Raw genomic sequence first — 27,741 nt, forward strand, 5'->3', positions numbered from 1 at the left:
AGTCATCTTACTTTGGAGTTTGGAAAGGATAAGATTTGGGTGTGGGTTTAGTGGAGGTTGTCCAATCAGCTGAGTGGGAATTTAAATTCAGGCTGACTAATCGGCTGGGTTGTTTAAATGGAGCTGGGTGATTTATATGGAGACCATCAATTCTCCGTGAGTCTCCTTTGTTCTCCTCCCCAATTGGTGGCCATTTAGAATTATTTTTGGTGATTTGATTTAAATGGAGACTGTAGACATCATTCCAGTTCTTCCATCATCGGAATTCACAATCAGTCTCAGTTTCAAAAGGCACTTTCCCTGAATAAAAACCTTCTTCACACCTCTTCTTCTCGTCTAGTCCGCCCCGCTTTTTTTCTCCTTTAATCACTCTTTTGTCAAGCTGCCATTTAACTTCCAGAGTTAAGAGGGTAAAAACATAAATTAAGCCGCTGCCGCTTAATCTCCGCACTCACCCCTTCCACTCTGGAGTCTTCGCTTTTTTAAGTTGTTTCTGACTCGGGTCCACTGTAAATCTTCGAGCCGTTTACCCGCTCCTTCCTCCCACCTTCCTTCCTCCCAAGTTCCTTCAAGATTGGGTAAATGAAGGTCTGGGACGGGCAGCAGTGGGATGGGTGGAGAAAGAGGGGGGGGGGCTTTCTCACGTCCACCCACCACTTGTGCAAATGAAGCTTCGTGTGTGTACTTGCCCGCCGCTTGCACAGCTTGGTTCTCAAAGAGCAGGGGTGGGCTCCCAAAATTTCAGCAACAGGTTCTCTGCCCGGTTGCGGGTGGGTGTGGCCATGGCCTAGTCGGCCTCCTGTACTATGGCTGGGGGGGCCGTTTTCGCCTTCCCCAGGCTCCAGAGACCCTCCAAGGGCCAGAAACAGGCTTGTTTCCGGACTTCCGGAACTTTCAGGAGGCCCACTCTTTGCCTTCCCCAGACTCCGGAGGCTTCCCTCCAGCCTCTGCAATGACTAAAATGGCCTCCTCCAGGGTCTGGAGGCCGGTAATGGGCCCATTTCCGACCTTCCGAAGCCTCTGGGAGGCCTGTTTTTCCGCCTCCGCGTGGCCCTGCACTTACCTCACATCCAAAATGGGCCTCCTGGAGATTCCTGGGAGGGGAGCGGTGGGGCGGGGTGGGTGGGGCCAGTCAGGGGTGGGATTTGGCGGTTCGCCAAACCAGTCATAATATTAGCTACGGGTCCGCCTGAACCCAGGCGAACCCGTAGCAGCCCACCCCTGCCAAAGAGCCATGGCCTGGTACCAGGCTGCAGACGGGAGCCGGATGCATCACACAGAGCTGGAATTCTTGAACTGCCTAGAGCGGGGCTGCCAAAATGGCATCCTATGGGCTGGATGCCTCAGATGCCACGCCCAACCCTTGTCCGCGAATGGAGAAAATCATTGCAAAACGTCACGTGACCGTGAGTTTCACACCCATGGCCTAGACATAAATCTGCCCAGCTTTGGTATAGTATATATATGGACTTCTGCTTGAGCAGGGGGTTGGACTAGAAGACCTCCAAGGTCCCTTCCAACTCTGTTATTCTGTTATTTGTTCAAAAATCTCAACCAGTGGAGCCGCCGTGACTCCAGAAAGCAGGCTGCTGTTCCTCGGCATAAAGGCTCTTCGTGGGCAGAAAATTCCTCCTCGTTTCAAGTTTGAATCTTCCTTGGTGGAATTCCCAGTCACTTAGCAAATATCTCACTTAACAATAGAAAGTTTTGGGCTCAATTGTGGTCATAAGTCGAGGACGACCTGTTGTCCTGCCCTGGGAACGAGGAGAAGAAACCACACACACACGCACACACCCTTCAATCCTGGGACAGCCCACCAGGTATTAGAAGACGGCTCTTGTGTCGTCCTCTTCTGAAGCATTGAGTTGTCAGTAGCTTTTGGGGGGTATTGCATTCTAACCATTGCACCCCTGTGGCTCTGAACGAGTAGAGCTGGAAGGGACCGTTAAGATCTTTTAATCTAACACTCTGCTCAGGCAGGAGACCCTATAGAATTTGAGACAAGTGGCTGTCCAGTCTCTTCTTAAAAACCTCCAGTGACGAAGCACCCACAATTTCTGAAGGCAAGTTGTTCCGTTGGTTGACTGTTCTCACCGCTAGAAAAATTCTCCTTCATTCCAGGTTGCTCCTCTCCTTGGTTAATTTCCATCCATTGCTTCTTGTCTTGCCTTCTGGTGCTTTGAAAAATAAGTGGGATCAGCTGGAAGGGACCTTGGAGGTCTTCTAGTCCAGCCCCCTGCTCCAGCAGGAGAACCTATAGCATTTCAGATAGGTGACTGTCGAGAGAGTCTTCTTAAAAACACCCAGTGAAGGAGCCCTCACGATTTCTGAAGACAAACTGGTTAATTGGTCCTGCTAGGAAGTTTCTTCTGAATTCCAGGTCGCTTCCCTCCTTGATTAGTTTCCATCCGTTGCTTCTTGTCCTGCCTTCAGGTGCTTTGGAGAATAAGCTGACACCTGTAACTGTTCCGAGTTATGTTGGAACCCCTCAAAGGCTCCTTACAACTCGTAACTTTGAACAGTTGCTTAGCAACCAGTCATTTTAAATGAGAACTACCTGAAATCTACCTGTTGTCCCCTCCCCCCAGTTTTCTCTAAAATTATTATACACAATTATGATGCACGTTCTTAGGAAACACAACTGTCCTGCATAATTATTTCATTTGTCCTGTCCTGGATATGTCCTGTGTGTCCTGTTTCGTTCATTAAAATAATGCCGTTCTTCACAGTAGAACATGTCACATTTTGAAAATCACATTTGGGTTTTGAAAGCGACGCTTCGCTTCCCTTGCTTCTCACCTCTCGAAACGATTCCAATTAGGGGGCAACTCAAGGAGGAAGGTGCAGTGCTTGTCTGCACATGCTCAGGGGCCACAGCTTTCTCCGTCCTGACACGGAAAGTTCTTCCTTGTGCCTTGCAGGGCAGGTGCCTAACGAGACCAGGCAGAACGGGCAGAGCTGCACCAGGGGGCTGCCCAAACCGGTCTGCATGAATGGGACGGAGTCTGGTCAGCTGGTCAGCAAGACGAAAGCCGAGCGGCGGGCCAGCGCCTCTTCCAACCCTTCTCGCAAGGCCTCTTCCGCCAGCAGCAAGATCCGCAAACTCTCGACCTGCAAGCAGCAGTGACCCCGGCTGGATTGCGCCCGCCACGGTTCGTATGTCCTCAGTCCGCTTTCGGTGGCAGGTTTACGGCAGGGTGGGAGGGGGTCTCTCCAGGTAGTCCTCGACGTACGATCACAGTGGAGCCCGACATTTCCGTTGCTAAGTGAAGGTTAAGTGAGGTTTTGCCCCATTTTACAACCTTTTGTTGTAATAGCAATAGCACTTAAAACGTACATACCACCTTACAGCCCTCTCTAAGCGGTTTACAGAGTCAACCTATGGCCCCCAACAAGCGGCACCCTCATTTAAATGAAACACTGCAGCTGTCAGGTTAGTAACCTGGTTGTTAAGTGAATCCGGACTTTCCTTGTCGGAAGGTTGCAAAAGGGGATCATGTGACCCCCCCCGGGACGCTGCAACCATCATAAATAGGAACCAGTTGGATCGTGATCATGTGACCACGAGGATGCTGCTACGGTCCTAAGTGTAAAAAATGGTCATAAGTCACCTTTTTCAGTGCCGTTGTAACTTTGAGCAGTCACTTAATGAACAGTTATAAGTCGAGGACTATCTGTAGCGAGAGCCACCTTTGTCAAGACAGGCCGTATACGTGTTTGATGAATAGATAAAAAATTAGTATGAGGGATTGACCTTGGGAGAGAAGAATGGCAGATTAGACAACAGATAAGAGGCAGCCGAGCCCTCAGAAAGAAAACTGGAGTGGGGATCGTCTCAGAAGAGACTCTCCCTAGTTCCCAAAAGTGGTTAGAGCTAAGTTCTGAATCGGGGGCTAGGGGATCAGGGTTGCAAATGGGGTTAAAACAAGCTTAAACCTCTGTGGGGCTTCAGGATCCCAGTTAGTCCCTCAGAATGTGACTCCCATCTTCTCCAAGACAGCAGACAAGTAGCATCGTGGAATGAGCAAAGGACCTTGGGAGGCCAGCAGAAGAGATTCAGGCGAAGCAGCAGTCAGATAAGAGGCAGTGGAGCCCCCAGAAGGAAAAGGAACACGGGCGCAGGGGTGGGCTTCAAAAAATTTAGCAATGGGTTCTCTGCCCAGTTGCTGGGTGGGCGTGGCCTAGTCGGCCTCCCGCACCGTAGCCACCATTTTTGCCCTCCCCGGACTCCGAAAGCTTTCCTCAAGGCTCTGAGAGGGTGAAAATGGCCTCCCGAGGCTCTCTGGAAGCCAGATACAGGCCCATTTCTGGCCTTCCCGAACTTCCAGGAGGCCCGTTTTTTCACCGTCACCGATCCTCCGCGTATGCCCTGCACTTACCTGCATCCAAAACGGGCCACGTGGGGATTCCTGGGAGGGGAGGGGTCGGCGGGGCCAGCCAGGAGTGGGATTTGGGGGAGTTCTCCAAACTGCACAGAATCTTACCTAGGGGCTCTCCTGAACCCCTGCGAACCCTCGGCTGCCCAGCCCTGGGTATAGGGAACACTTCAGAAGGGACCCTCCCTAGTTTCCTAGACTGTATAGGCAGGGTGTGTGTGGCGGGATTAGTTTCAGATTCGTAAGATTCTGTTAACATCAATTTACAATCAAATTAGCCCATCTGGGCGTGCTTCTTGTCTGAACTACCTGGCATGGCTGACCGGGTGTCCCTTCTCCGCTTGCAGCAAGAGAGCACCGCAAACCATCCACGGCACCTGGTGCCGCTTCCTTCCCAGGTTTTGCGCACAAGACCCCAGTTTAGGAATAATACCCCGGTGCCAGGGCCAGGAGCCAAGACCCATCACCTCTGACTGGCAATAGGGCTGAAATTTAACATCCCTGCCACAAAAGCAACAACAGGATACTTGTGTTTAAGGCAGCGTTTCCAACCTGGGCAGCTTTAAAATGGGTGAACTTCAACTCCCAGAATTCGTGAAGTCCAAAGTTGAAGTCCACCCATTTTAAAGTTAACCCAGGTTGAGAAACACGGATTTTAAACTCTGGAAACCGCTTCCTATTTTCCTTTTTTGAATATTTCATTGGCCTCGTGTCAGATCAAGGGGTCAGGTGGGACGGGGGCGGTGGGGTTAAACCTTTAAAAAAACAAAAACAAAACCTCCCACTTGGGGTAGAGAATTCAGTTTACATCCTGGCCCCTCCTCTATTATTATTATTGTTGTTGTTGTCAATACAGAATGAAACTCCACGGAATAGGATTTAATTTGATTTGCTGCCACAGATGCGGCCTGGCGGCGTGGGGGGGGGGGATATGAGTTTAATCTTTCCTCCGGGGCTTTTAGAAACACGCACGCACACACTAACCTAGACACCCACACAGAGACACCCACAATTCCTTCTTTTTCGAAGATAAAAAGAATTCCAAAGCGATGAGACAGAGAAAGGTTTGGGAGGTCCCAGGTGCTTCTGGGCAGGTGGGTGGCCTGTTCCTTGTCTGGGGCCGCCCTCCCTGCCCCTGCCGTGTGGGGTGGGAGTGGGGACGACAACAGGGGAGGCCGCTTTACAAACCGCGGCAGAGCTTCCGGCTGGGGTCTTTTCTTGGCTGTCGGGCGGCTGCTTTTGTTGGTCCCTTCGATTTGTCCACCTTCCCGTTGCAGTTTCCTCCCTGGATGCCTTTTTAAAAACGTGGTCACTGACTCTCCTACTTCATAACTCCTCTCTCCTCCCCTTCCTTTCTCAATTATCCATCCCCTCCTGTGTCTTTCCGCCTCGGGAGTCTGGCCTTGCACACATTTGCACACTTCAACCCAATGTGCTTCTCCCCCCATACACAAACACTCTGTCTCTCCCTCCCCCTCTCTCTATCCATCTTTCTCCCTCTCCATCTCTTCCTCCCACTCTATCCTTCTTCCTTCCTCTCTCTCCTTCTCTGTCTCTATCCATCTTTCTCTCTTTCTCTCTACCTCTCCATCTTCTTCCCTCTCTATCCTTCCCTCTCCCTTTTTCTCCCTCCCTTCCTCTCTTTCTCCTTCCCCTTCTCTCCCTCCCTCTCTCTCTATCCATGTTTCTCTCCTCTGTCTCTTCTTCCCTCTCTTCTTCTCCCTACATCTCTTTGTCCCCCCTCTGTCTCCATCTCTCTCCCCTCTTCCTCTTTTCCCCCTTTTAATCCTTCCTTCTCCCTACCTCACTTTCTCTCCCCTCTTCCTCTCTCTCACTCCCTCTCTCCCACTCTCCCTTCCTAATTCTCTCTGTCCTTCCCTCCCCCTCTCTCTCCCTTTCCCTCTCTCCCTCTCTGTCCTTCCCTCCTTCCCTTCCTCCCCTTCTCCCTCTCTCAGTTTGCCTTCTTGGCCAAATTTCTCATTCTGCCTCTGTCCCTTCAGCAACTCAATCAGATCAGGATGGCAAATTGGATTGGCTCCGATGTGGGATTCATCCTGTCTGCTTTTTCTTATCTTGTCTAGCATCTTTCAGAAGCAAGAAGTCTTCAAAGAAAAAAACAGAAAGTCCAGTTATCTCTTGGAAAATAAATAACACCTTTGGGACAACCAGGACCTAGATGACCGAGAATCTTCATAGATAACATAAAAATAAATGTTCTTCTAAACTTGAATTTGTTTTTTTCCTTCTTTTGCAGCCCGAGTTCCAGATTGTCTGCTGCCCTAAAGCAGCTCTTCCCCCCTCCCAATCTCCTCCTTTCCACCCACCCACCTGTAGCAGATCACCTGTAGAACAAGCTTGCAATCAAACCAAGAAGAAGGAGAAGGGGAGGTTCATTTTTTTAAAAAAAAATTTTTGGTCTTTTGAATGAGTCAAACCGAAGGGGAAAAAAAAAATGGACGGTGATTTGCACCCACCTGTGACCTCCTTCCACGCCACTTCTTTTTTCAAAAGAAGGCTTAAAGTGTGGTTTGTCGGACGGGATGCAGGCTCCCCCTTTGACTGCGATGCTGTGTGTGACCCAGATATACCTGGACTCTTTCTGGGGGTTGCATTGGGGAGCAGTGATGGGAGAAGAGCCAGTGAATGGTCCTTAAAGAAGGGTGTCCTTCAGGCAAACTCTTTTTCTACCTTCCCAGGTGTGTTTGGAAACTTGCAAGCCATCGACACGCACTTTATGTAGTAGACTACTGTTATATTATATATATATATATATATATATATTTTATGTGTGTGTGTGTGTGAGAGAGAGAGAGACTGTGTTTGTGTGTGTGTGTATACATATATATATATACATACATATATATATGTATGTGTGCATGTAGGTATGTAGGTATGTATACACACACACCCACACACCCACACACACAACACGAGATATTTTTCGCTTTTTGGTCCCCCCTCCCTCCCTTCATTTTTCCTTCGCAATATCTCTAGAGAGATATTTTATCCGTTACGATGCATTTGAAATGGTGGGGATGAAGGGACAAGAACCCAAACAAGTATTTTAAAATTAAAACACAGGGAAGAGTGTCCCCATTCCGTTCTGAATTAAACACACACACACATATACACACATACAAACAAAAAAAAAATCTGCATGCTGTTTATAAGGGCTGGAGCAAAGGGAAAAAGTGTGCTTTTCTGGTTTTTTTTTTTTTCCTTTTTTTAAAAAAAAAAGAAAATAAAGATTCAATGGAGTCGTGGATTCTACAGTGTCAACTTTGTGGGGAGCCATTTCTTTCCCTATAAGGAAGAAAGAGCAGGCGTAAGAAAGGAGCGTTTTTACCTGGAATTGTGAATGAATAGGCCTAGAGTTGGAAGGAATCCCAGAAATCATCTAACTCAGCCTTTTGCAAAACCAGTTGAAGCAGAGTTTCCCAACCGTAGCCATTTTAAGATGTGTGGACTTCGATTCCCAGAATCCCCCCCGTCAGCCATGCTGACAGGGGAATTCTGGGAGTCGAAGTCCACACATCTTAAAGCGTGCTGGCTGGGGAATTCTGGGAGTTGGAAGTCCACAGGTATTCAACTTGCCACAGTTGAGAAACATTGCTGTAGAAAGTAGAAACTGTCTCTTAGCAGGCTGAGCCCCGTTGAGTAGTCTTTAAATGGAAGTCAGAAGTAATCGCTTCTCATATACGGAGCTCAAGTACTTCTTAAAAGTTTGTTCCAATATATATATATATATAAACCCTGGTTTGTTTTCCTCCTTAGGAATTCATGCATCCTTGTGCTAGTGAACTTACTAAACAGTAGTAGCAAGATTTATGTTGTGCAAATCCATATCTGAATTCTGAGAATTTTGTGGTGCTGTCAGTATGACACTGAACCACAAACTTTTCAATCGCATTTTGTGTAATGTCGTGCAGCCTCCATCTATAGGCTCATAGAATCATATGGGTAGAAGGGACCTCAGAGGTCTTCTAGTCCACCCCCTTGCTCAGTATGAAAACTCTATGCCATCCTGGACAAATGGTTGTCCAATTATTTCTTGAAGACTTCCAGCGATGGAGTTCCCACAGCTTGTGAAGGCAAGCCACTGATCAATTGTTCTATCAGGAAGTTTCTCCTTAGTTCTGGGTTGGATCTTCCTCTGACCTCCTTCCACCCATTCTTTCTTGTTTCATAGTTTATCCCAAGCTTAATTCCAACTCTTGACCAAATCCTAGTTAAGCATGGTATATAAACCCAGCTTCTATCTTTTCAACAGCCAGGTTAGCTTGGTCAATATGCATTAGTATATATTACAGCTGCATGAAATGTTCAGAGACATTTGGGTCACCGTGAAGCTTAACAGAAGTTTGAAACTTCTTCACCATCTTTTCATTCCGGCACTTTTTAAAATCCCAGAAAGTTTGCTGAAAAGATGAGCAAAGTCTTGGGTCATGTCACTCACAACTTGAAACGGCAAGATCCAATTAAGCAAGGACCCCCAAATTGAGTGGGATTCCGCATACAGAGTAGAAGACCGCAATAAAATTCAAAAGGGTTTCGAGAGTTTTATTGAAATGGGCTGAAAGTAACAATTGAATGTTAACACAAATGCAGAGTTTATCCGCTTTGGAAGCAAAAATCCAGTGAACAGAGAGCCTGTGGGGGGAATGCCACAGCTTAGTCATGGAATGTGTGGGGAAAAAAAATTTTTAGGATACTAGTTGACCATCATAAAAAATGGATGATATGGATGCCAGAAAAGGAAAGACAGACTTGGGCTACATGAGAAATAATAATGGGAAGTTATTTAGAAAAGTCCTGGGTGGAGCCAAAAAAGTGAAGATGGCTCTTATGGTCCGATCAAAGTGATTTTTATATGCACAACACAAATAAATACATGGAGTTTTAATGGCACTATCACAGCCACCATCTTGAGTTTTTTTAACCAGCGTTGCAGGCCCCGTCTTTTTTAATGGCTTGATATGATTTTAATGGGCCTCCCAATCCTCACCACACACACAAAAACTTGTAAAGGAAATGTGTAGCTTAGACAAGCCAAAGCTAAGAAACAGGAAATAACCCTCTTCAACCCCTTGAAGGATTATCTATCTGGTAGGTAGACCAACCAGGCCCACTTGAAGAGGTGCGGACTTCAACTCCCAGAATTCCTCAGCCATCCGGCATCCATTGCTGCTCCAGCATGCTGGCTGGGGAATTCTGGGAGTTGAAGTCCACAGGCCTTGAAGTGAACAGGGTTGGGAAAGCATTGTAGAAGATGGTCAAGAGCTGAACTTCATCCTCCACAGGGGAGGCGCAATAAAGTCCCAAAACAAGATGCCAATAAAAGAAACCCCCACCCCCCACAGGTGGCTGTGGCTGTGTTAGTGGGTTGGGCGGCCATCAATCCAAGGTGCTTTAATCTGAATTATTATCTGTGCAGGATGGAATTGAGCTTGTTTCAGTGTTTGGCCACAGGCCCAATCCTGCTTTCTCTTAAGATTACCACAGGTGTTTTTTATCCTTTCTTTCTGTGGCCAGCCATGTTTCCTTCCTGGGGAAGCTTGACCTGCCTCCCTGCTAGAGCCCAGCAAACCAGGATGTCCAGCTACGGGAGGGAGAAAAGAAGGCCCAGGTCCTGCTTGTGAGTTTTGCAAAATGGTCTGCTTGGTTTGCTCAGGAAGTACAAAATCCAGTGATGGGAGGTCTAGATGTAATGATCTGTGGGGTTGGGGTTGGGGAATCTTTAGGGGGGTGTCAATCATCCTCAACCCTGGTCACTAGAAGATGGGTGGACTTCAACGCCCAGGATTCTGGGTGTTGAAGTCCACCCATTGTCAAGTGGCAGAGGTTGCAAAACGCCACTTCAAAACGCCGTTATTTGGAGGTGCTGCAAATAAGTGGGACCATGACTTTAAACCCAACCTGCAAAGGTGAAGCCAGAATGGTGGCCCAATGTGGCGGCAAACCTAAATGAACGGAGCCGCTCAAAATAAATAGGAAAATAAATGATGAATCCAATTTAAAAAAACCAAAAAGCAATTGCATTCCTAACCCAGACAGGCACTTTCTCCCTAGTCTGGGACTGCCGAGTCCAGAATTCCCAGCTCCCTTGAAAAGAGGGCACTGGATGGTAAATGTTCAGGTCTTCTATGTTGTTGGAAACATGCATTTTTCCCACCCGTGCTGGTCTGTCCGTAGCATGTGTTCCTCAAAATTTGCAGTGCCCATACAAAAGCAGGCCGAATTTTAAACCCGCCTCTGTGGCTGCCATCTTATATTTTCTGATCACACCCAAGGGATGGGTGTTTCTTAGAACTATACAGTTCTAAGAAACATCCCCCATTTCTCTGGTTTAGAAGTACAGGTAATCCTCAACTTATGACTGAACACTTAGTGACCATTCAACAGTGTGACCGGCCTGGAAAAAAAGGAGTTGCAACTAGGGTGGGATTCTACCAGTTCGTACCTATTCGCTAGAACCGGTTGCTAACATCCTAAGCAGTCTGGAGAACCGGTTGTTAGAAGAAATTACTGGCCTAATCCTGTAAGGAAGGCAGGAAGGAAACATTCTGGTGTTGCTTACAGAAACTGCCTCTCCATTAACCCTTGTTACATTCTTGGCAGGACTAGACTTCCTGTCTCAGGAATGTCTCTGATGTTTTTTCCCCTCCTTTGCTGGTACTTTGCTTGTGTGGAGGGACCATTCAAAGTTACAGTGGCACTGAAAAAAGTGACTTATGACCCTTTTTCACACTTACGACTGTTGCAGCATCCCCGCAGTCATGAGAGGCTAGGCGAGGAGATGCGTGTCTCAATGTGAGTGATAGCCCAGCCAATAACATGACCACCAAGCCATGTCCACCCAGTCACATGACCACCAAGCCATGCCCACAGAACCAGTTGTTAAAAAAGTTGAATCCCACCCCTGGTTGCAACCCTGTTCCAAAGGTCGGCCCTCCAGCCACTGGAAGTTACGTCCAGTTTTTGAGCAAAACCACACCACAGAGAACAATGCCTTTGCTTAACAAGCACGGTGTCCATCTTACGAGGTCTATAATCAGATCAGTCATTTGACTGGTCTGATTTAAAATTGCCATGACATAACCACTATAACAGGCAGGCTCCATTACAGGTCATCTTTTCCAGCCCCAAAATGCTGTTGCTAGGCCAGGCATGTTGTTAAATGAATTTTGCCCCATTTTAGGACCATTCTTTGCCACCATTAAGTCCTCAGAAAGTGGCAAAAGGACCACGTGATCCCGAGACACTGCAACAGTCATAAAATACATGGTAGTTGCCAAGCGTCCAAATTTGATCACGTGACCAGGGGACGCTGGAACAGTCAAAAGTGTACACAACAGTCATGACTCACTTTTTTCAGTGCTGTTGTAACTTTGGTCACTAAATGAATAGTTGTAAATGGAGGATTACCTGTATGGCCATATGTCGAGGACTAACAAGGGGTGGGCTTCAAAAAATTTAGCAATGGGTTCTCTCACTAGTTGCTGGGTGGTTGTGGTCATGGTGGGCGTGGCCTAGTCGGCCTCCTGCATCACCGGAGGGGCGGGGTTTGCCCTTGGGCTCCGGAGGATTTCCTCGGGCCTCCGGGAGAGCAAAAATGGCCTCCCAGGCTCCAGAGGTTCTCTGGAAGCCAGAAACGGGACCATTTCCGGCCTTCCTGAACTTCCAGGAGGCCCTTTTTTCACCCTCCCCGAGCCTCCATGCCCGCTCTGCACTTAACTACATCCAAAACAGGCCATGCGGGGACTCCAGGGAGGGGAGGAAAAGGGTGGGCGGGGCCAGCCAGGAGTGGGATCTGGGGGAGTTCTCCAAACTGCACAGAATCTTAGGTAGGGGCTCTCCTGAACCCCTGCGAACCCCCCCCCACAGTAGCCCAGCCCTGGGACTACCTATAAACGCTTCCATGCTCATAGGTACATCCAAAGGTTCAGTGGAAATACAGGAAGGAAGGGGATACGTGCACTGCCTTGGATGAATTTCCAAAATGGGCTTCGGAACCCCCCCCCCAAAAGAGAATCAGTTCTTTGTTGGGGGTGGAAAACAAGGGGCCACATGAGGGCTCCCAAGGTGCCTTTTGGGGCCTAAAACGAAACAGCTGCCTGGAATCAAAGGAACGCTTCCAAAGGAGATGACCGCCTGCTCTTTCAGCATGTGGCATCTTCGAAGCAACAGAAACGGACGCAAAGCAGAGCCTGTTGGGTGGGCAGAAAGCCCCAGAGCCCCGTGAAATGGCACTGCGGGGCACCGTCTTCCCTTGGCTAAATTCGGTCTCGGTCAACGTGCCACACACAACAACCCGCAGGCCCTCCTGGACAAAGGCGATTTGTGCTCCGAGACCACTTCTTGGCACATGTGTTTTTTTGTTTTTTTTTAATCAAGTCCATTTTTCAAAAGAGGTTTGCGGTTTGCGGGTCTCGCGTGCCAGGGTGGGTGGGTGGGCGGGCAGAGGCTTTGCGCTTACCACAGCCGAGCCCCTGGCAAAGGAGGGTAACAGCCAAGGCAGATTTGAAACATACGGAAATCGTTCGTCAGCGTAGCACACGTGCCCGTGAGCGTGCCAACACGCCCACATGCTCCATGCTCAGCCCCTCACTTTCCCTCCATTGTGGCACTCATTTACAAAATCAATTGCACACACACACACACACACACACACACACACACCTAAAACAGCTTTGGACCCGCATGATTCCAAACTGGAGAAGTGAAACGCATCGTTCCCTTTTTTTAACCTGACATGCAATTTAAAAAGGAGGAGGAGGAGGAAGAGGAGGAGGATAAGGAGAGGGGAGGAAGAGAAGAGGAGGAGGAAAGGGAAAGGGGCAGGAGGATGGAGAAAGAAGAGAAGCATGAGAGAAGGATCGGAGGAGGGGGAGGAGGAGGGGGAGGAAGGAGGAGGAGGAGGAAGAGAAGGAGGAGAAGGTGCAGGAGGAGAAGGATCGGAGGAGAAGAAGAAGGAGAAGGAGGAGAAGAAGAAGAAAGAGAAGGAGAAGGAGAAGGAGGAGGAGGAGAAGGAGGAGAAGAAGAAGGAGAAGGAGGAGGAGGAGGAGGAGAAGGAGAAGAAGAAGAAGGAGAAGGAGAAGGAGAAGGAGAAGAGGAGGAGGAGGAGGAGGAGGAGGAGAAGAAGAAGAAGAAGAAGAAGAAGGAGGAGAAGGAGGAGAAGAAGAAGGAGAAGGAGGAGAAGGAGAAGGAGGAGAAGAAGAAGGAGGAGGAGAAGGAGGAGAAGAAGAAGGAGAAGGAGGAGAAGAAGAAGGAGAAGGAGAAGGAGAAGGAGAAGGAGAAGGAGGAGGAGAAGGAGAAGGAGGAGAAGAAGAAGGAGAAGGAGGAGGAGGAGGAGGAGAAGAAGAAGAAGAAGAAGAAGAAGAAGAAGAAGAAGAAGAAGAAGAAGAAGAAGAAGAAGAAGAAGAAGAAGAAATAATAATAATACCTTTGCAATGATCTGAGGCCTAAAAACAGAGAAAGGAGTGGCATTCAAGGTGGTGGAGGAAAAAAAATGGAAATGATTTAACGTTGGGAAGGAGGGCGGGGGTTGAAAGGAAATGGGAGAGACGAAACCCACCCACTCGCCCCCTTTCTTCCCCACCCACCCCTCACTCCTCCGCCACGCCACTCTCCGGCAGGATTAAATTAAAAAGCCAGGCCAATAAATAAATAAATAAACAGCCCAGGAAAGTTTCCCCAGCCCCTGCCACAAAAGGAATACCTGCCCTGGGGAAAAACACACGCACGCACAGAAATAAATAGTAACGACAATCAAAAGCAACCCCTCTTCTGCGTATAGATGGAGGAGAAGAATTTGTAGAATAAGGAATAACAAAAGTGTAAAAAGAACCGGGGTATATGCTAGTAATAATTCCACCAACGTCACCACTATCAAAAAGCAACAATAATATTCACCGGCAGCCCAACGAAGGGCTCTAAAACAGAGCCTTCTGCGTCTTTGTCAACCGGTCCAGAAGACCAGAAACTGGGTTCGATCTCACTGCTTCTTCCATCGCCCCAAAATGCAACCCGGTCTTTTTTGTTGTTGTTGTTGTTGTTGTTGTATCAAAGCAGCAAGAAAATCCCAAAAGCAAGCGATAGCCCTGCAAGGTGGACCAAAACAGGATGGTTGGAAGATGCGGAGTGAACCGTGGAACGGGGGGTGGGGGGGGTGGGGGGTTGTATGAAAAACAAAAATGGAACCACAGAGGGGAGGAAAAAACCCTCCAAGGAACAGCTGGAAAAGTGTGGAAAAAATGAGCCTTTAAAAAATGGTAGAAAGGTGGAGGAGAGAGAAAAGGAGGAAGAGAAAGAGAGAGAATTGTGCTATTCACCCTTCAAGCAGCGTGCTTTTGTTTCAGGGGTCCCCATCAGCCCCCCCACCTCCCCAATATCCCAATCCCGCCCCGCCCCATCCAGGAAGTGGCAGATTCCTCCACGCGAGAAAATGTAAACTCTTCCACGCATCAACACCATGCAAAAAAGGTGGAGAAACACCCGTCTGTCTGTCCGTGGGGCTGAGATAGGCGATCCTGCCCCACCGGGAAGGCGAAGTCGGGCCCCTCCCTCTGCAAGGACCCTCGAGCGAAGATGGCTTTGCCGGCGGTGCGGGTGGGTGGGAGGACAGGTTATTGCTTGTAAAAAACCAGAGAGAGAGAGAGAGAAAAAGAGAGAGAGAGAGAGGTGTGCACAGGGACAGGTGGAAGGAGCTGAAATTATCTGCTACAACCAGCTCATAAGAGTGTGAGGTATGTCAGGCCTCCGGTAGACTTGGGGGCTGTTTTATTATTATTATTATTATTTATTATTATTTATTATTATTATTCTCAAGAACGAACCCCTGAAAACTTAAAACTTCCTGGCTGTGCAAGAGATAATGCCGACTTTGGCAAACCTGCTTCGAAATAGGGGAGAGATTCGGTTGAGCTCTCCCCTGTCCCCACCCCTGGATCTAACCAGAAGGAAGAGAAGGCCCTTTGGCTCTCCAGTGGACACCTTGCTTTCTTGGGATTCCCACCCCCACACCAAAAAAAGGGAAGGTTCCCCCCTCTTGGGATGTGCTCCTCCGCTCTACCTTCTGGGCCCCTGCTGGAAAGGCATGGATGGATCCATCCAGAGCTTCCCCGGGTCTTCGGTGGGCTCTAGTCTTCTGGCCAGAGAGACAGGGATATCTCCGCTGGCCAAGTCTTCAGCCCTGGACCTTCTCATCCCTCAAGGGGACCTCCAGGTGGGGCTGCCTGGTACACAGCGGAAGGCTGGCAGAGCAGGAGGGCGTTCCTCGATCTTGCTCCGCGCCCTCGGGCCCCTGGAGCACCCTGCATCCCGGCTGGCTGGCTGGTTGGCAGGCCCTGCATGGCGCTACCCCCCCCCAGCCCTGGGGCGAGACAGAGAAAGGGTCATCCCGGTGCTTCTCCTTGCCACTATTCGGGGCTGTGCTCAGGGGAAGCCCGGGTGGCCACCATCACCACACACTCTAGACTCTCTCGTGGTTTTTTCAAGGGTGTGAAAAACAGGTCCTCCAGCCCACCCGCGATCTTGTCCAGAAGGTCCGTGCCCAGCCCCGGACACTGACCACTTTCGAGGCAATCCCTGCTGTACGGGTCAGGTCCCGTTTTGGCCTCCTCCGGCGGTTCTTCCTCAATCACCTGGATCTTCTCCCCCGTTTCCGCGGCGGGCGAGGCCACCTCCTCGTCCCCGGAGCTGACAATGCGGGGCAGGGTGCTGTGGTAGCGCCCTTCCAGGGGGTAGTTGACGCTGTCGCCCCGACGCAGGGGGGTCCGGTGCCGTTCCAGAGCTGTGGGGTAGCGGACGCCCGGGTCGCTGTACTGCTTGGTACGCTGCCATTGCTTCCTCAAATGGGTCCGGGAGCGGTGTTTGGCCCGCAGGGGGGACTCATCAAATTGGGGGTCGTGGCGGACAAAGGCGTTGAAGAGAGCGTCTGTTTTTTCGTCAATGCTGTAGTCCCGGCGAGGGAAGGATTCTCGTGCGGGGAACATCTGCCCATACGGTGCCCAGAGCAATGGACTGGAAGGGAGGACGCCTCCAACAGCGCCAGCTGCTTCCTCCTCTTCCTCCTCCTCCTCCTCTTCCTCCTTCTCTGCTTCTGGCTCCTGTCCCTCAAAGCTCTCAAAGATGGTGGCCTTGCGTCCAGCGCTGGTGAAGGAGAAGCGTTTTTCCGAGGCCGTCTGGTCTTCTCCTACTCGGCCACTGGGGGCTTCAATGGAGGCATAGCCGCTATCCATCTGCAAGAGTTTACGGGTCCCCGCTTCCAACTCAACGCTATCCAGCTTGGGTTTTGCCAAGGACCTGTCCTCTCCGACTTCAGCCTCATCGGCCAAGGAGGAGGAGAAACTTGGCAGTCCACTACTCGAGGAGATGCTGTCCCCACCATCGCTAGGGGCTGAGTCCTGGTTGTTGCCCTTCTCCGATGAAACACACTTTTCTAGCGATGCCCGTAGGCTCCAGATGTCATGATAAAGGGGGGTGGGCTGCTGTTCCAATGGCTCGGGTGGGGTGGGACTGGGCGGTTCGGAAGACTCTAACCTACAGCGGGAAAAAAATGTACACTTTGCCTTTAACAATGACGCAATACTTCTTTCTTTGCAAACCGAACACGGAATAATGAACCAGGGTGTCAGACCTGCCCCAGCTTGGTTCTTTAGGCAAGAAAGACTCTCGACTCCAGTTGTCTTGAAAGGTATACTTCACTAAAAGGCAAATGGATTATAATATAACAAAGCCAGAACTTGGCCAAGTTCGCGCATCAAAGTTTACCAGTTACTTTTTTCCCCATCCAGTTCTTCTCCCCTCGTCTCGTTCCTTTTTTGACCAATTGTATTTGAATAAATTGTTTTCAATGGTGGACTGGTTGGTGAGCCATTGGGTTCCATTTCCAGGGCCCTGATCTTGAGATGCCTTCTCCCCTCCTATCCAGCTCCCTCCCCGCAAAGTTCACGGCAGACTGACAGATAGCAAATGCGAAGCTCAAGCATATAAAACAGCCATTCTGACACAGCTTCAGGCGGTAAGATGTGTGGACTTCCATGCCCACAATTCCTCAGCCAGCATTTCTGGCAAGGGAATTCTGGGAGTTGAAGTTCATCATCTTAAAGTTGTCAAGGTTGTCAACATTGGAGGAGAGAGTGCAGGCTGATTCTTGGCGCATCCTTTAAGTCAAGGAACACAACTTCTAAGAATTCCCTGAAAATTGTGGTGAGCCCAGGATGGAATTCTTCCATGAAGCGATGCATGGAACAAGCAATCAAATCTAGTGGATTTCTGCTCCTAGGAATCTACGCCTACATCTGTTCTCAGAGTTTGCACATCTTTTTCAGGGCAAGGCCTATGCTCGCTCATCAAGGCGAGTCCTCCATGACCAGAGACATCCACCAAGGTCAAAAAAGGCAAGATGGTGGTTGCAAGCAGTGCTAGTGAAGTCCCACCTACCCCTCTCAATTTTCCTCATCACTCACACATGACAAATATTTGTTTGTGGTGCTGATAGTCATGAGCTTGGAAGCCAAATTAGGCCCTAATCCAAGGGAATTGGATCAACCAATCAGAACAGAGCTGGGAGGGGCCTTGGAGGTCTTCTAGTCCAATCCCCTGCTCAAGCAGGGGACCCTATATAAATCAAGGGGTTGATGAACCCTCTCCATGGCTACAGATATGGCTGGCTGGTAGTTTCCTGATACAGGTAATCCTCGACTTACGACCACAATTGGGACCAGAATTTTCATTTGCTAAACAATGGTTAAGTCAGTCGTGCCCAATTTTGCGTCGTTTTTGGCCACTGTTGTTAAGCAAACCTCCCTTGGCCCCCGAAGTGGTAAAACAGGAAGTAAAAAAGAGGTTAAACAAATCACTTCAGTTGTTAAATGAATCACACAATCATTAAGAGAATCTGGCTTCTCTCGTTGACTTGGCTTGCCAGAAGCCAGCTATCACAAATGGTGATCACATGACCCCAGGATGCCGCAACCATTGTAAATTCATGCCAGTTTGTCAACCGCCTGAATTTTGATCTCATGATTGTGGGGATGGTACACTGATGTACGTGCAAGGACGAGTTTCAGTCCCGTTGTAACTGAACGGTCGCTGCAGGAATGGTTGTAAGTCAAGGACTTACTGTAAGTCGAGGACTCACCACCCGAAGGTAAGATGGCTGATGTAGCTGCAAAGATGCAATGGAAGAGACCAAGCTGGTGAGCTTCTCAAAGTGGCTCAGTGGTGAGAATGCAGTATTGCAGGCTACTTCTGTTGACTGCCGGCTGCCTGCAATTTGGCAGATCGAATCCCACCAGGCTCAAGATTGACTCAGCCTTCCATCCTTCTGAGGTGGGTAAAATGAGGACCCAGATTGTTGGGGGCAACAGGCAGACTCTGTAAACCTCTTAGAGAGGGGCTGTAAAGCACTGTGAAGCAGTATATAAGTCTAAGTCAGGGCTGTCAAACTCAATTTCATTGAGGGCCGCATCAGGGTTGTGTTTGTCCCTGGGGGTGTGTGTGGCCAGGGTGGTTGTGACCAGCTCAATATCACTTGTGTTGGGGTGCCTGTGGTGGCCTGAGCACTCTGCCAGTGAAAACAAGCTCTGTTTTCAGCTACAACAGCTTCCTGCAACTAGGGGTGGGATTCTACCAGTTTGCACTTATTTGCTAGAACCGGTTGTTAACATTCTAAGCAGTTTGGAAAACTGGTTGTTAGAAGAAATTATTGGCTTAATCCTGTAAGGAAGGCAGGAAGGAAACATTCTGGTGTTGCTTACAGAAACTGCCTCTCCGTTAACCCTTATTACATTCTTGGCAGGACTAGACTTCCTGTCTCAGGAACTTCTCTGGAGTTTTCTTTCCTTCCTTTGCTGGTACTTTGCTTGTGTGGAGGGACCGCTCAAAGTTACAATGGCACTGAAGAAAGTGACTTATGACCCTTTTTCACATTTATGACCGTTGCAGCATCCCCACAGTCATGAGGGGCCAGGTGAGGAGATGCGTGCCTGGATGTGAGTGATACTGAGTTGGCCACGCCCAGCCAGTCACATGACCACCAAGCCGTGTCCACCCAGTCACATGACCACCAAGCCACACCCACAGAACCGGTTGTTAAAAAATTTGAATCCCACCCCTGCCTGCAACCCCCTGCCAGCAAAAAATGGAACTCATGGGGGGACGCAGGCCGGTCTTTTGCTGTTTTCTAGGGCAGCCTGTGGGCCAGATCTAAGCACCCTACGGGCCGGATCCAGACCCCAGGCCTGGAGTTTGACACTCCTAGTCTAAGTGCTCTTGGTATTTCTTCAGTAATACTGGACAATCAGAAAATTGGACAATAAGCAGATGGCCTGATCTAGCTGTCATCCAGAGACAGGCTGATTCGGCCTCCCTTTTAAGCGAAGATACAGAGTGGGAAGCAGATAATTGCCTCCAAATCTATTTTTAAATTACGTGGTTGGGCTTCTTTTTAAACAGTACATTAGCAAGGAAGAGGTAAAGCATCTGGTCACTACGTCCATCCATTATTCAGGTTTTGATCCAATAAACGGAACAATCTTAGCATTCAAATCAGAGCTTCCGGGATCTAGCAGCCCAAGCTCAGGGAAAGAAACTCTGCGGTACGTAGCCAATTCGATCCCATCATTTTCGGTTATTAAAAAAGAAAAATTCAAAATTAGGCAACGGTGACGGGAAATAAAAATCGTTTGGTGAAGGTTTTAGAGAAGAGAGCCTGGTTTAAAATAGCTTCCTATTTGAGTCCATCTATTATTTAGGACAATGAAGGGCTGAAATATTGTTTGATCTTTAAAAGAAGGACCTCAGCAAACTCAACATGCAGAGTGAAGGGAAAATTCCTGCCGTCGGCACTTAAAAAAACTCACCGGCCGGAGCTGGTAGGCGGCCATTTCGTGAGGGCCCTCAAAACATTCTCTCAGCACCCCAACAATCCAAAGCAGAGAGCCAAGGACTCCGACCCGCCCTTCAGCTTTTATGGATTAACTGGAAAATGCCCAACGTTGAATTCCACAAAGAGTATTATCTCCTTCTCCAAAAGGAGGTACAAACAGTCCTCGACTTACAGAATGGCTACTCATTTAGCGACTGTTCCAAGTTACGACAGCACTGAAAAAAGTGACTTACAACCAGACCTTGCTTTTATGACTATCATAGCATTCCCACAGTCATGTGATCAGGTGCTTGGCAACCGGTATGTATGTAAGTATGTATGTGTCTGTCTGTCTGTCTAGCTATCTAGCTATCTATCATCTATCTAGCTATCATCTATCAATCCCTATCATCCGTCCGTCCATCCATCCAACCATCCATCCATCTTCCTAGCTATCTCTATCATCTATTAACTACCTAGCTATCATCTATCAATCTCTATCATCAGTCTGTCCGTCCATCTATCTGTGTCTGTCTGCCTGTCTATCTATCCTCTATCTATCTATTCAATTTATCTATCTCTATCATCTATTTATCTAACTCTTATCTATCTATCTATCCAATTTATCTATCTATCATCTATTATCTATTAATCCAATTTATCTATCTCTACCATCTATCTAGCTATTATCTATCTATCCAATTTATCTATCATCTATCTATTATCTATCTATCTCTATCATCTCTATATCTATTATCTATCTATCCAAATTAACTATCTATCTCTATCATCTATCTAGCTATCTATCGATCTATCGATCTCTATCATCCATCCGTCCAACCCTCCATCCATCTATCTAGCTACCGCTATCATCTATTGGCTATCTAGCTATCATCTATCAATCTCTATCATCCATCCCTCCATCCATCCATCCATCCATCCATCTTTCTAGCTATCTCTATCATCTATTAGCTACCTAGCTATCATCTATCAATCCCTATCATCCGTCCGTCCATCCATCCAACCATCCATCCATCTATCTAGCTACCGCTATCATCTATCTAGCTATCTAGCTATCATCTATCAATCCCTATCATCCGTCCGTCCATCCATCCAACCATCCATCCATCTTTCTAGCTATCTCTATCATCTATTAGCTACCTAGCTATCATCTATCAATCCCTATCATCCGTCCGTCCATCCATCCAACCCTCCATCCATCTATCTAGCTACCGCTATCATCTATCTAGCTATCTAGCTATCATCTATCAATCCCTATCATCCGTCCGTCCATCCATCCAACCATCCATCCATCTTTCTAGCTATCTCTATCATCTATTAGCTACCTAGCTATCATCTATCAATCTCTATCATCCGTCTGTCCATCTATCTGTGTCTGTCTGTCTGTCTAGCTATCCTCTATCATCTATCTATTCAATTTATCTATCTCTATCATCTATTTATCTAACTCTTATCTATCTATCCAATTTATCTATCATCTATCTATTATCTATCAATCCAATTTATCTATCTCTACCATCTATCTAGCTATTATCTATCTATCCAATTTATCTATCTCTATCATCTATCTATTATCTATCTATCTCTATCATCTCTATATCTATTATCTATCTATCCAAATTAACTATCTATCTCTATCATCTATCTAGCTATCTATCGATCTATCGATCTCTATCATCCATCCGTCCAACCCTCCATCCATCTATCTAGCTACCGCTATCATCTATTGGCTATCTAGCTATCATCTATCAATCTCTATCATCCATCCCTCCATCCATCCATCCATCCAACCGTCTGTCTGTCTGTCTGTCTATCTATTCATTGGTCATCCATCTTACCACACGGTAAACATATTTACAATGGTTGTAGTGTCCTGGGATCATGTGATCACCATTTGCAACCTTCCCAGCCAGTTTTCAACGAGCAAACTCAATGTGGAAGGCCAGATTTGCTTAATGACCAGGTGATTCACTTAACTGCAGTGATCCACTTAACCACCGTGCAAAAATGGCCAAAAAATTGGGTGCAAAACTCACTTATCAACAGTTGCTCTATTTATTACAGGTAGTCCTCGACTTACAACCGTTCATTTAGTGACCAATCAGTTTCATTACTGAAAAAAGTGACTTATGTCCGTTTTTCACTTACAGCCGTTTTAGCATCCCCATGATCACGATGATTTACATTTGAATGCTTGACAACTGAACTCACACTTACGACGGCTGCAGTGTCAAGGAGTCCCGTAGTTGCTTTTTGTGACTTTCTGACAAGCAAAAGTCAGTGGGGAAGCCAGATTCACTTAACAACCGTGTTATTAATTTAAAAACTGCAGTGGTTCACTTAACAACTGTGGCAAGAAAGGTCATCCAATGCGACAAAAACCACTTAACAAATTTCTCACATAACAACATCAATTTTGGGCTCAATTGTGGTCGTAAGTTGAGGACTACCAATATTACTTTTATAACACCTCACTTAGCAACAGAAATTCCGATCCCAAAGTCGAAGACTTCCTGCAACTTCCATTCTGATTTTGTTTTTCCACTCTGGAGCTGCCCAAAGGCATCTCGATCCGGCTCTTATTCTCTGGGCCTTCCATCCTCCCCTTCCCACTTATCTACTGAAAAATACCTGCCGAGAGATAATGTTGGACTGGCCGGAGCAGGCAAGAACGGTCCAGCCACGGGCCGGAAAACCACATCGTCCGTCCGGGCAATATACTGGATAATGTCCGTCTGGTGAGGATCGCGATCTTGGTCCATGCTTTCGCTTGCGGCTCGCTGTCGCTGGAACTGGTGACGCTTGGGGGACCCTGAAGGGAGGGAAGGAAGAGATGGGAGCTGGAACGTAGGCAGGAGTCCTGCTTTTTTTCCGAAACTGGTTTCGGTATTTTTGGAAAACAGAGGCAGAAAAATCTGTCCCCTCCTTATGAGAACCCCTATAACACAGACATGGTCTCAACGGTCCGAGCGCAGGGGCCCAGTTGCCTGCACCGGAAACACCGAATCAGCGGCCGAGCTTCTCTCTCCAGTAGGGCTGGGATCAGGACTATCTGATTGGTGACTCGTGGTTGCAACGTGAACCCCCGCCGCCTAGGACACACCACCCCCTGGGGTGGCACTCACCCTCCGTCCTCCCTGTCGTACCCATAACCTACAAGCTGAGTTGCTGCTGGTGAAGGGGGCAGCCGCAGCAAATTATAGGTGCCCCACAACCCAGGGGTGGGATTCAAATATTTTTACTACCAGTTCTGTGGGCTTGGTGTGGCTTGGCGGGCGTGGCAGGGGAAGGATACTGTAAAATCCTCAATCCCACCCCACTCCAGGGGAAAGTGTCAGGGCACCGGCACCATTTAAATCATGAGTCTTGAGCCAAACTTCCAAAACTTAAAAAAGGATTTATTAGGGGTAAACATGCTGGCACTGCCTGGGTGTAGCTGACTCTGAGACACATCATTCATTGTCATTCTTGACCCTGGTTTTTCCTCCACCCCCTGGGTGTATCGTAATTCATATTCTCCAATGGGACACCTCCATAGCCCAGAGTCATCTATCATACTCTCCAGTTAGAATTTTGCAGGGCAGAAACTTCAGTCACCTAGTTACTATCTTTGAAAACATTTATGGAATGCACTTTCGGTTTTGCAAGCTGCTGCACTGCTCCCCCCTTCCTTTCTGTTGGCAACTCTAAAAAGACCACAGAAATATTTTATGAGTTGACAGAAAGGTTACTCCAAAATCCCATTCCCTCCCCACGTATGCCGGCTGGGGAATTCTGGGAGTTGAAGTCCACCCATCTTCAAGTTGCCAAGCTTGGGAAACACGGCATTCGGTATTAGGTCTCTTGACTTTCAAATTTAGGGATGCCATCAACTGCCCACCCCTCAAACCCCAGCAAAGTCACCCACCTCTCATGTCCAGACTGGATGCCCGCTGGCTGGTTTCCAGCTTCCACTTCTTGATTCTGAAATAGGGACTCGCTCCTTCCAGGCTAGCGTGGCGGCGCAGGCGGGTCAGGAAATGAAGGACGGTGCCCTGGGCAGGGGCTGAGGGGGGCTCTTGCGGAGGGGCCATGGGGACCCCTTTGGCAGCCTTGGCAGACTAGGCGAACGGAGAAGAGAAAAGGGTGAGTCACGCCCAGTGCACCTGCGTCCCCAAGCCAATACAGTCAATCCTCAACTTAAGACCATGGTCAGGACCAACATTTCTGTTGTTAACTAAAGCGGTAGTTCAGGGGTGGGATTCTAACTTTTTAACAACTGGTTCTGTGGGCATGGCTTAGGTGATGGGCGTGGCTTGGTGGTCATAGCTTGATCATGTTATTGGCTGGGCGTGGCCAACATCAAGGCACGCATCTCCTTGCCTAGCCTCTCATGACTGTGAGGATGCTGCAACAGTCATAAGTGTGAAAAAGGGCCATAAGTCACTTTTTTTCAGTGCCATTGTAACTTTGAATGGTCACTCCACACAAGCAAAGGAGGGGTGAAAAACTCCAGAGACGTTCCTGAGACAGGAAGTCTAGTCCTGCCAAGAATGTAATAAGGGTTAATGGAGAGGCACTTTCCGTAAGCAACACCAGAATGTTTCCTTCCTGCTTTCCTTACAGGATTAGGCCAGTAATTTCTTCTAACAGTTCTCCGAACTGCTTAGAATGTTAACAACCGGTTCTAGCAACTAGGTGAGAACTGGTAGAATCCCACCGCTGCGGTTGTTAAAGAAAATGGCACACAATTTTATGACCTTTTCTTGCCACGGTTAAGGAAACCATCACAGTTGTTAAGTGAATGCGGTTTTGCCCACCGACGTTGCTTGTCGGAAGCCAGTTGGGAAAGTTCAGGGCTGGGCTACTATTGGTTCTCCCCAATTTGGGTAAACCCATAGCTAACTGGTAGCTAATTTTATGGCCAGTTCAGTGAACTGGCAAATCCCACCTTGGGCTGGCCCCGCCCACCCCAACCCTCCCAGGAGTCCCTACGCGGCATGTTTTGTATGTGAGGTAAGTGCAGGGCCTGCGCAGAGGCTCAGAGAGGGCAATAAACATGCCTCCCGGTGGCTCCAGAATGCCAAAAACAGGCACGTCTCTGGCCTCCACAGAGCCTCCGGAGCCCGGGGAGGCCATCTTTGCCCTCCCAGAGGCTCGAGGAAAGCCTCCGGAGCTCAGGGAGGCGAAAACGCACTACCCCTCCCAGCGTGATGCAGGAGGCTGACTAGGCCACGCCCACCATGGCCACACCCACCCAGCAACTGGGAAGAGAACCGGTTGCTAAAATTTTTGAAGCCCACCCCTGGGAAGGTTGCAGCAATCATATGACCCCAGGTATATCGTCGTAAAAACATGTCAGTGGGACGGTGCATTTGACAACATTTCTTGGCACAGTTGTTAAGTGAATCCCTGCAGTCATTAAAGTGAGTGACATGATTGTGAAGTGAATCTGGCTTCTCCGTTGAGAAAGGTCGCAAAAGGGGACATTGAGACCGTCGTAAATATGAGCCAGTTGCCAAGCAAAGTCTGAATTGTGATCGCATGACCGCGGGGATGGTAAAACACTCGTAAATGTACAAAACGGCCATAAGTCACCTTTTTTTTTCAGTGCCGTTGTAACTTCAGAAGTCACTAAATGAATCATCATAAGTCAAAGACTTGACTTACACCCGCAATGGAGCCCGAAATTTATGTTGCTAAGTGAGAAATTTGTTGAGTGTTGCCCCTTTCTTGCCACAGATGTTAAGTGAATCCCTGCAGTCGTTAAATTAATAATGTGGTTGTTAAATGAATCTGGTTTCCCCATTGGCTGTGCTTGTCAAAAGGTCACAAAAGAGGATCACGTAACCTGGGAACTGTTAGGATTCCGGCAGTTACCCCGATTTAAATCATGAGTCTGGACTCTGGAGCCAAAATTCCAAAACTTCAGAAGGATTTATTGAGAGTTATCCTGTCTGGCACTGCCTGGGTGAAGCTGACTCTGAGACACATAATTTGTCACCCTTGATCCTGGTTTTGCCCCAACCCCTGGGTGTATCATAATTCATAGCCTCCAGTGGGACACATCCATAGCCCAGAGTCATCAATCTTGCTCTCCAGTTAGAATTTTGCATGGCAGAAACTTCCGTCACCTAGTTACTATATTTGAAAAAATTTATGGAATGCACTTTCGGTTTGCAAGCTGCCCCATTGCTCTCCCCTCCCTTTCTGCTGGCAACTGTAAAAAGACCATAGAAATATTTTATGAGTTGACAGGGGACAAGGCAACTGTCGTAAATAATAACCAATCGCCACCTGAATTGTGATCACGTCACTCTGGGGATCCTCCTGTAACGGTGAAAAATGGTCATAAGTCCCTTTTTTTCAGTGCCATTGCAACTGGGAATGGTCATTAAATGAACCTACATAACTCGAGGACTACCTGTACACAAGATTCATAGGGCCCTGCCTTTGGCACTGTATTGGGTTAACCTACCGCAACTCCCTCGCCTGAGTCAGAGGAAACGGAGGAAGAGGCTTCAACGCTGGAGTTAAACGTGTCCCCTGGGAGTGTTGAACTCGAACACAGACCCCCATGGCTGGTCAGCGCTGTCTTTGGCAGGGGGCTTCCAGTTGGCTGTTGAAAAGGACAAAGAGGAGGATGAGGAAGAAAAAGATGGCCAAGCCCAACCCAGTAGCTATCAATCCAGCTTTTCGGCCATTTGCTGGGCAAAGTGTCTGCTATCCTAACCCTCCCTTTTATTATTTTCTTACATAAACCTCCTATTGGATGCAATTATGTGTACAGGAAGTCCTCGACTTACAACAGTTCATTTAGTGACTGAAGTTACAAAGGCATCAAAAAATGTGATTTTCACATTTACAACCATTGCTGGCTACCTGGATGTGCAATTCGTATGTCACTTGATCAACATCTGGATGCTTGGCAATTGGTTCATATTTATGACGGTTTCGGCGTCCTCGGGGATCACGGGATCCCCATTGGTGACCTTCTGACAAGCAAAGGGAATGGGGGAATCCAGATTCACTGAACAACCACGTGACTAACTTAACAACCGCAGTGATTCTCTTCACAACTGTGGCAAGAAAGGTCATAAAATGGGGCAAAATGTCTCACTTAGCAACAAACATTTTCGGCTCCCTTGTCGTAAGTCAAGGACTACCTGTATGTATGTATATTTATGTGTTGTGTGTGTGTGTGTGTGTCTGTGTGTGTGTGTCTGTGTGTGTGTGTATGTATGTACGACAGTCTACATTTCACAGAACGAAGTTATGCAGAAGTTTCAGTTTCCTACTGAATTAGAACATGCGCATCTTTCATCTATAATAATTTATTACAGAGGGACTTTGGGTAGTGAGATGATCAGGATATGAATTTAAATAATAATAATAATAATTTATAAAGATGCCTAAAGAACTTATTGTAGCCAACTTTGCCGGAGTATATTCATGAAGTGGAATAGACTAGAGCCATGATGGCGAACCTATGGC

The 27,741-nt window shown here is 48.0% G+C and overlaps 2 protein-coding genes across 12 annotated transcripts in view; one reads left to right on the forward strand and one right to left on the reverse strand.

The window, feature by feature from the left end:
* Positions 1–7,641, forward strand: part of STK11 (serine/threonine kinase 11) — a 101,743-nt gene extending 94,102 nt beyond the window's left edge. For 5 of the 10 annotated variants that reach the window (XM_087922679.1, XM_026699102.2, XM_087922680.1 and 2 more), the window contains 2 exons: positions 2,922–3,152; positions 6,631–7,641. In XM_087922679.1, coding sequence (XP_087778805.1) covers positions 2,922–3,127 — 206 coding nt within the window. In that variant the 3' untranslated portion in view covers positions 3,128–3,152; positions 6,631–7,641. Of the gene's footprint in view, positions 1–2,921; positions 3,153–6,457; positions 6,607–6,630 lie in introns of those variants that run through there. The other 5 variants (XM_026699101.2, XM_087922682.1, XM_087922683.1 and 2 more) reach the window with 1 other exon arrangement.
* A 7,474-nt stretch (positions 7,642–15,115) lies between these two features.
* Positions 15,116–27,741, reverse strand: part of CBARP (CACN subunit beta associated regulatory protein) — a 29,015-nt gene continuing 16,389 nt past the window's right edge. Inside the window, exons 7-10 of one of the 2 annotated variants that reach the window (XM_087922686.1) lie at positions 26,726–26,866; positions 24,176–24,368; positions 22,900–23,080; positions 15,116–16,916 (exon numbers count right to left, since the gene is read on the reverse strand). In XM_087922686.1, coding sequence (XP_087778812.1) covers positions 15,794–16,916; positions 22,900–23,080; positions 24,176–24,368; positions 26,726–26,866 — 1,638 coding nt within the window. In that variant the 3' untranslated portion in view covers positions 15,116–15,793. The remainder of the gene's footprint in view (positions 16,917–22,899; positions 23,081–24,175; positions 24,369–26,725; positions 26,867–27,741) is intronic. The other variant, XM_087922687.1, reaches the window with a different exon arrangement.

This window comes from Pseudonaja textilis, chromosome 1 (assembly GCF_049901715.1).
Source record: "Pseudonaja textilis isolate UNSWEBS1 chromosome 1, rPseTex1.2, whole genome shotgun sequence".
Classification (NCBI taxonomy): Eukaryota; Metazoa; Chordata; class Lepidosauria; order Squamata; family Elapidae; genus Pseudonaja; species Pseudonaja textilis.